At 36.4% G+C, this 9186-nt stretch overlaps 1 protein-coding gene across 1 annotated transcript in view; it reads left to right on the top strand.

The window, feature by feature from the left end:
* The window catches only part of rpa1 (replication protein A1), a 27784-nt gene extending 18928 nt beyond the window's left edge, over positions 1–8856 (top strand). The window contains exons 14-17 of the mRNA XM_015383522.1: positions 2777–2953; positions 3662–3769; positions 4001–4087; positions 8735–8856. Coding sequence (XP_015239008.1) covers positions 2777–2953; positions 3662–3769; positions 4001–4087; positions 8735–8839 — 477 coding nt within the window. The 3' untranslated portion in view covers positions 8840–8856. The remainder of the gene's footprint in view (positions 1–2776; positions 2954–3661; positions 3770–4000; positions 4088–8734) is intronic.
* Positions 8857–9186: the final 330 nt, after the last annotated feature.

The following is a 9186-nucleotide window of genomic DNA, read 5'->3' as shown; positions in this document are numbered from 1 at the left end:
AATCTTTGCACCAGAGCAATTTGTAGTTGGAGCGCATAAAGTCTTACCTTGGTTAAGGGGGAAAAAAAAGCCTGTATGGTAAATTGGTGTTTCAAAGATTTTTTTGCAAATGAATTTCCCAGAATCAAGAGGAGGGTTTGGCACAGAATCCACTTTATATGAGGATTAAAGTAAAGTTTTCCTTTAGTAGGCTTGGGAGTCGTGCCATCTGCTGGTGTTGGTCCAGTTCATTACCACAAGTCAAAAGTCGGTGCTGCTGCTCACCAGGGAATTTTAAAGCATCCTTTTTATTTTCTTGCCATGACTTTGCACTTGAACACACTGCTCAAAGTTTAAACACCCAGTTTAATGAAAAATGGCATCAATTCACTTAATTGACTAGAAAACAGGGCTGACCTAAACTCCACAAAGAATGTATGAACTATCATAATCTGCAAGGTGATACTGGACCCAACACTACATGCATGTTGAAGGCTGCTGTCAAAGCAACCTCATTTCCCTAAATACCTCTCAGAGCCTCTAAAACTGTAAATAACCTGCACCCGTATAGCTCTTTAACAGGTCCGAGGACCCAGAGCGCCCTGGGGCAGATTAACAGAAAAGAGGCTGCCTTCTGAACCACCATCTCCCTGCTAATCCCCTCATGACCGGATGCAGAGCCCCAACCAAACACTGAGTACATATACCTATTAGTACACAATTGACAGTACATTGTTTACTTCTTTTAACCACTTTTTTTATTTTTTATTTAGTCCAATAAGAACTAGCTTTAAGCCTTGATCTTAAAAAGAATATTAAAAAAATCTTGAAATAATTTGCTGTATAATCTATTCAAATTGGAGAAGTATTTTTAATGGCGTTCACATTTAAACTATAGGTTAATGTCTCATGTTTTAAAGAGTTCAGCAATTTAAAATCGCTTTAATCTGAAGTTGCCTGTTTCTGTTCTGTATATCATCTAACAAAGTATGGTTATGACAACGTATCACTGAGGCTGACCTCAGACTGTCATATCCTATAGGCAGCGTGGGGGGGTCAGGCTTTTTAAGACCCCTCCACAGAAAGTACTGTCACCATTGTTTTCGTCTCTGTGCCACAACTTGAAGTCTCTACATTGACGCTGTGCCCCTTCTGAAAGCAACTGGGCACAATTTGCTTGTTTGCTTGACGTTACATTTTTAACAGTCTGTCATGGCGACAAGATTTATGTATTTTTCTTTCCCCCCTTTGTCTCTCACAGGTCAATTATAGACTAATTGGAGACATTTACATCAAAAGTTTCTCACAGAAAAAATCAGAAACTTTTGACATTTATTTTTGTTTAACAATGGGTATTAAAATAGCCATAGCCTTTTGCCATTTGTTTACAAAATGTTTTTTTTTTTCTTTTTTTTGTAGCACGGAAATGAAAAGCATCTGTTAATTCATGTAGTTTTATGCATTTTAGAGCACTGTTTTTTAGTAAAGTACAGTGGACATTGATGCCAAGATGGAAAAGGACAATGTTTAGAACCTGAGCTTGAGCAGGAGCCATTAGCCTTTTATCAAAGCCTATGGTGACTCAGATTTCCCTCTGTTGGGGGACATTCTGCAGGAATTTGGAACACATCTTGATGTTTTTACGTGTTCATCAGTTGCTGTCTTACTGATTCAACCTGCTGTGGAAAGCAAGTAAAAGCTGTCTGTTACATTTGCTTCCTGTCTCCAAATGCATCAGCTCCCTGCAGTTTAGTCCATGCATTATGATTGTTTTTTTACTTGCTAGCAGTAGATAAAGATGTCCACAGTCCTGTAAAGGCCTGGATTTGTGAGATAAGAAAATGGCCCCATTCAGTATTTCCACAAGTTTTTCTGCTGTCTATAAGCTGTTGATCTTCATCTAGCCTTAAACTAATTTACCTAAAAGTGGAAATGATAAATGTAAGTGATGGAGATGCATTAGTATGGGCACCCTTCAACTAATACTCCTCCAGAGAAGGTTTTGATTTTGCTCCAACACGGTTTTCTTGGGTAATAGCCTCTTCAGATGCATCATATTCCAGCAGCTTTTCTTTTCCACAGCCTTCTCTGTATCATCCTACAGATGTTTAATCAAAATAAAGTGTCCATGGTCTAGCTGGACCATTCCTAAGGTTTAATCTTACTATGGTGAAGCATTAGTTGTTGATTTTGATGTAAGCTGTTGGTAACCGATGGTTCATCTTCAGCTTTCTCACAGAATCCTGAAAGTATCTTGCCAGTAATGACTAATATATAGAACTGTTCATAGTTTACTGCCACTTAAACTTGGACCCATTTCAAGTTGAAGAAAAATGATCCCAAACCATGATACTGCCACTATTATGATTCACAGTGAGGACTGTGTTTTTTTTCTGGTGACATATTACTTTTGTGAGGCATTAGTTTTGGAGCTTTGGTTAAAAATGTCTGTACTGTTGTCAATGACCGTAACGTATTTCTCCACATTCTATTGGATTTCAATGTGTTTCTTTTAAAATGACCTTAGCTGGGATGTTTTTATTTACAGAAAGGGTTTGTTTTTTACTACTCTGCCCTCATGGTGCAGGCCTCAAAAAATTATTCCTCGTCTGTATACCTTTTTATCCACTCTACATCCTTTGATTCTCCTGAGAATTCTATCCTAAAGCTTAACATTAAAAAAAAGTATTGTAAAAGTCCTGAGTGCATGAAGACTGGATTGTATAAAAAAAAAATTGTATTTAAGAGAGATTTTTACATCTTTAATGTGCTCTTGTGTAACTTTCTGCTTGTTTAGGCTGACTACTATTCCTGCATAGCCACCATAGTTTTTCTGCGCAAGGAGAACTGCCTTTATCAGGCCTGCCCAAGCCAGGACTGCAACAAAAAAGTGATTGACCAACAGAATGGCATGTTCCGCTGTGAGAAGTGTGATAAAGAGTTTCCTAACTTCAAGTACCGCCTCATTCTATCTGTAAGAAAATATATATTTATCATCCATGTCCCCATTTTGTACTGTCCATGACGCATAACATGCATAAAAATGTTCATATTTTAAACCGCTGTTGTTGTTTGGCTGTAGCTGAGGTCCATTTTATGCTTTAAAGTTTGTATTAACATTTTTTTCTCAATGTTTTATTTTCCCTCCATATCCTTCACCCCAAACTTCTCTCCCTCTTACCCTTTTCACTGTCTCACAACATTGCTTCTAACTGCTCTTTGCAATTAAAGCTACAAATGTTTATGCTGTCTGTAAAACTCTGAGGACCAACTTTAATTTAACTTACGTTTTTTTTTACAGCTTTGTGTTAGTGTTCTACGTCTCTATACTGCTAAATTACAGTGTGTTCAATAATTAACACGAATGAACATTTTCTCAACTTGGAAGCAAATTACCGATTTTATATTCCTGTAAAGAAGCTGACAAAGCTTAGTGAGAAACAGAACTTTGAAATGTAGACCATTCAATAAGATGTTTTTGTTTAGTAGCCTTCATCAGTTAACATATTGATCTTTACAAGCAGTAGAATAAGTTGTGATTCTGCCTCCACACTGATGCTGTGCGTTTTCCCAGGATAAGCAGCAGGATATACTCTGCAGTATCAGCCAACTTCACACTTTAAACACCTCATCATTCTTGTTATTCGTATTTACCTTCTCTCTTCCCTCTGTTACTCATCAGGCCAACATTGCGGATTATGGCGACAACCAGTGGGTAACTTGCTTCCAGGAGAGTGCAGAGGCCATTCTGGGCCAGAATGCAGCTTACTTGGGCCAGCTCAAGGACTCTGTGAGTCTGCTGTTTTTAAAAAAAATTTATGGTTATTTCAGGAAATATGTGGCCAGTTCAGGAAGTAAACCTCGGGGAAAAAAGTTTTTTACAAGCATACATCCTTGCTTATTTCATTTCTTATATTTCATCTATGTGTTTTATTGAGTTTAATAGAAAGTATCAATAGCTTTTTTTGTTTTGTATTGGTTTGGTGAAGTGAGAATGAAAAAATATTTATTTTTCTTTTAGAATGAATCAGCATTTGATGAGATCTTTCAGCATGCAAACTTCAACACGTTTGTCTTCCGCAACAGAGTGAAGCTGGAAACGTATAATGTGAGTAAATCACTGATGTTCAGAAAATGTCTTTGTGCATCAATTTTATTTATTTATTTTTTTACACATTTAATCTCCTTGCCAAACAAATGTTTTTTATTAAATCATAAAATATGCAGCAGATCTAAGGAAGATGAACGGTTTTAAAGGTTTGGCTAAAGTTTGACATTTAGCCCTACTGATTAATATTTTCTGTGCTGAACCAACTTTTGATGGGCCTACGGTTGCATGTCTTTGGGGTTTTAATTGTAACAAAATTAAATTAAATTAAAAATGACAGAGAGCATCTATAAAATATTTGTTTCATCACTTTGCCTGGGCTATTGACACACATCCTTGTATTTCTGACTGTATATTTAGGGTAGTTTGTTTGATTGCAGATAAATCTGTAATCAATTCTTATCTCGCTCAAAGCCTCTACAAGGCTCTTTTATCTTGGATTGCGATTGTAATTTTTTTTTTTTCTCGGCATGATGCTGCCACCACCATGTCTTACCGTGAGGATATACAATATCAGTTTTCCAATCCCCAAATATTTTCCATTAAGCACTAAACGTTAGTTGTTGGTCTATCAGGAAACGTATTTAGAAAATTTGAAAATGTTGTAGAATTATAAAAACAAGCCTTTACATAAGTTAACTTAATAAATGATCACATAAATGTACAAAATAAAAAATAAAGGTTCCTCATATCCACTGTACATTTCTTTTCAAGCTTAAATCACAAAGCAAGAATGACATGCTCCATCTGCAGTCCATCCTTTTTGATGATTTTTCCATTCATTAACACATCTACCTGTCTGTCATTTGTGCTGTCATTACCACCTCTGAAAAGGTGTTTGTGCCAGAAAGCTGTTGATTTTCAGTTGCTCTGTGAAGAATTCGCGCACAGCTCAGCAGCGGCCACAGTTTCCTGTAGGCAACACAGACAGAGGTTTGTTTTTGAGGGAAACGCATAAAAGAATTGATTGGGCTGGGACTCTGAGCAGGAAGTCTGGATGTGGGCCAGAGGCGGCATCCGCCTTTAACACACAGAAGAGACCACTGTGTCAGTCACAGTAAGCTCGGCTTCCTAACTGCCAATGGCACAGATTACAAGCATGTATTGGCCCATGTAGCCACAGCCCATATTCCTTTAACAGAGACACCTGCAATCTCGCTCAGAATTACAAGCTGGTCATTGTAACATAAACATACCTGTTTGCTTTTAGACGATACTTGATAGGGCTGGTGTAAACTAGCGCTGTATATATGCAGCTAATACTCATTTTAAGAAAAGCAATACAAAGATGTTTTGTTCAAATTACAATCCCAGTAATTAAAATGGGGATTTATGAATCAGAATTAATTTTTCTGCACTTTTAGTGTTCAGTGTACTGTATAGAAAAATGGCCCATTTGTGGCTACATAACTGGTTTGGGTTAAAAAGAAAATAAACAGGATGTTAACCCCACAGTTTAACATGTGAAAATTACAGTTTTAATTCAAATATTTGGCAGAATAAAAACTAATTACGAAAAAGCCATAGAAAGATGGTTTCAAATGGTTTATTTTTCTTTTGATTAAGTACTATTAAGTAAAATAGTATATCATATCAATTCATTACACACAGAGCACTGTACTTCAGGTATTTTTCTGTTTGTTATGATGAATTAAGGCTTACAGCCAAACTAAAACCTTAAATTAAGCTTCTAAGAAAAATAACTTTCCCTAAGACTTAGTAAATTTTTTTTTTCATACTCTGATGTAATCCTAGGTTTACAATATAGGGAAGACCTGGCAGTTTTCAAGCAGACAATTTTAAAGTAAAAAAAAAAAAAAAGTTGTGAAAGTCTTGCGACACAAATACGGGGAAACCAACATCCTGATGTCTCCATTAAATGAGTGACTGTTGTATTCTTTGTTTTAGCAGTAATAAAAAGCTTAAGATGTATCTCTGAATTTGACGGGAATTTAATTTAATGGGAAATGAATGAAAAGTTTTCAATTATTTCCCTTAATATTTTTAGACACGTCTTTTGATATCCCCTTTTTGGAGTAAGTAAATTACAAAACATACCCACACCCCAATAAGAGTTGACCTGAAAGTTTTTCATGATTAAAATACGTTCCTATAAAATAATAAAAGTACTATACAGGTAAGGATGAGATGTAGATTAGCTTTTATTTTTTTCCCCCCTTTTTATTGCATTGTATTGAGGAAAGTCATCAAAATCCACATTTAGAGCGACATTCAGCTGCTGTGCAAAGTTGTAAATTAATTCCATCACACATCAGTGCAAACGTTGACATTGTGATTTTTCATGGTGTTGAACACCATAGAAAAAAAGGTGTCCCTTTTTTTCTTCAAACCTTGGTACTGTTAATGAGCCTTTATACTTGAAGGTCTTAAAATGTCTGATGGTTTTTCTCAAAAAGCCAGTTAGCATATAAATATTCTGTTTTGCAGCTATAAGAGGCTAAATTAACTTTGTTTCAACCTTTAATGTTAAGTTTAAACATTTGAGGTATGAAATGGGTAAATTTGTTGTTGATAGGCTGATCTTTTTTTATGTGGTTCTTTAAAGCATTCAACACCTAATCAAATTTTGTTATGCTGTTAGCATCTCTAACAGTTATATTCTATGAAGCAAAACTCCTGCAGTGATCATAATTAAACCAATTAAGATTAGAGATAAAGATGATTTACTTCACCTAAATTTGAAGGATTTGTGCTTTGTGTCAAATTAGAAATGGAAAGTCTTTGAGCAAAACAATCTTGTTTTGATCTACAAACTTGTTTTTTGTTAATGTTGGGGAAGAACGCAGAAAACATCTGATTTTAGCCGATTATATAACTTTAATTTAATCTCGGTTTACCTTTAAGGGTGTTTAAATAAAGTTTTCACCTTTTTCAGTCGGATAAGATAATGAAACTTTAAATGAAAGCCCCCTTTGACTTTGAGCTATTCAACAAACAAAATAGAAAACCATTTATTTCAGCTGTAGCCCAATGTCTCTTTATATGAAACACACAATGTATATGATAGCTCTGAAAGCGAGGGAGCACAGTTCTAAAGGAAGATGAGTTGCATTTACCCGCTCCAACAGCAGAGGATTAATGGGAAAAAATTGAGTGTAACCTCAGTTTAAATGCAAGGATGAATGGCCCTGAGAGAAACGACCTCCCATGTCTAGACAGCTGTGGAAGCTAAATGCCATCGCAGTTCAGATGGCTGCTCCAAATGTCTTGCAGGGGATAAAAGATGCTTGCATCCAATTTCTTCATAAATACCATTACACATGTCATCCTTTTTTGTAATTAAACAGTCTGGACTGTGCTTATTTTCTATTATGTACTTTAGAATACACATTGTATTGTTAATACTACAATTGGTGCATGCATGCCTGTTATCAATTTGCATCTTAAAGGGATAGGTTTGTTTTTTACACTTTGGCTCTGTGAGCTACTTGTGAGATTTCCTGATCATACCCACAAATTAAAAAAAGTCAAAATCAAATGACTTTGCCAGAAAAGAAAGCTTGACATGTGGAGTAAAGCTGCTGGGTGTGTTTTTATATGTATGGGTTTTAATGTTAATCAGCTCTGCAGTATTATACACACTGTTTCAGTGATCACTGCTAGCTAACTTTTATATCTTTATACTGTTCCATTAGATATCTTTATTTTCTGGTGGTGGTGGCAGTACCTGCGTTGAAAGCTACAACAAATCATATTGTAATATGTAAAAGCATTTATTTGACACTGGGTAAAGGCCCTGTCACACCTTGAAGATCTATACCAGCATATGCCTGACGTATGAAAAATATGGCGAAAACACCGGCTTAACTTGGATAAGTTATGGGTCTGTTTGGTATAAGGTATGAACACGACATATAACGCGTACGTCGAGAAATTTTGAGCACGCTCAAAATTTTCCTACTTATGCCATCAGTGGGCAATGTTACAGCTAAGTTATTTGATCGTTGACATACGGTGGCGTCCAGCTTATCCAAAACCTGCGAGTGACTTCTGCATAAGTTATGCGTAACTTATCAAGAACTTATCTCCAACGCATATCAACGTGTCTGACATGTTCCAGACGACCGCTAAACGTGTTTCTAACTTACAGCTACCGTATAATGGCATATTGGCATCATATGGGTATAAAGGGTGTTAACAGGAGGAAACCAACTGTATTCCCCCATAATAGGATTAGCGTGATGGATCCTTCCTGCTACGGCAAACCTTCTTTCTTTTTATTTACTGTTTAGCAGGTGGCAACTGTGTTAATACCGCGATCAAAGACATCTTTTTTATGCAGACCAGGCGCCTCCCTGAGGGAGAGAAGCTTTAAATAATGCTTTGTTATGCCTGTGAAATGCTTATGAATCATTTCATGGGACTTACATTGCCGTGCGTTATGCATAAGTTGCGCTGTCGTTGGACATAAGTTTTGGACTCGTTATGAATACACTATGTATACGCCAAAAATTGAAAAAATACATAGAAAGTTCAACATATGCCAGCGTTCTAGGAGATTCTGGGACGTTGGGCATACGCTGGCTAAATCTGCAAGGTGTGATGGCCCTAATCAGCCATTTGTCTTCCTTTTAAAATTTGTATTTTCTTTCCCTAAAAATTTTTTTTTTTCTCTCTTTTTAACAGGACGAATCCAGGATCAAGGCCACAGTGATGGACGTGAAGCCTGTTGACCACAGAGAGTACAGCAAGAGGCTGATCATGAACATACGGAAACTTGGCGCCAAGTAGAAACTTGATGGGTGCAGGTTTTTTATTCTGCACCACCTGTACAGACAACCAGCTCTATGTGTTTTTCTATCTATACTGTTATAAAACAGTGGATTTTGTTTCATTTCTTCAGCTAAAGTAACTTAACTGTCTTCAAAATAGTCCTTGGTTTGATTGACTGTTTTCCTTCTGTAAAAACAAAATCACTTTTGCCTCTTTTTGTCATTTAATATAAAGTGGGAGCACATAGAGTAGGTCAGTAAGCCATGAGCAGGAGTGTTTTAAGTCATCAGCTCTTTGTGTGTATATTGTGGGGACGGTGGGTGGCTGTCTTTAAGCATAGACCAGCACAGTTGCTAGTACTTTTT

The sequence above is a fragment of the Cyprinodon variegatus genome, unplaced genomic scaffold (genome assembly GCF_000732505.1).
Source record: "Cyprinodon variegatus isolate N-32 unplaced genomic scaffold, C_variegatus-1.0 Scaffold14, whole genome shotgun sequence".
Lineage (NCBI taxonomy): Eukaryota > Metazoa > Chordata > Actinopteri > Cyprinodontiformes > Cyprinodontidae > Cyprinodon > Cyprinodon variegatus.
The sequence above is the reverse complement of the archived record's forward strand: the minus strand, read 5'-3'. Positions and strand labels throughout refer to the sequence as shown.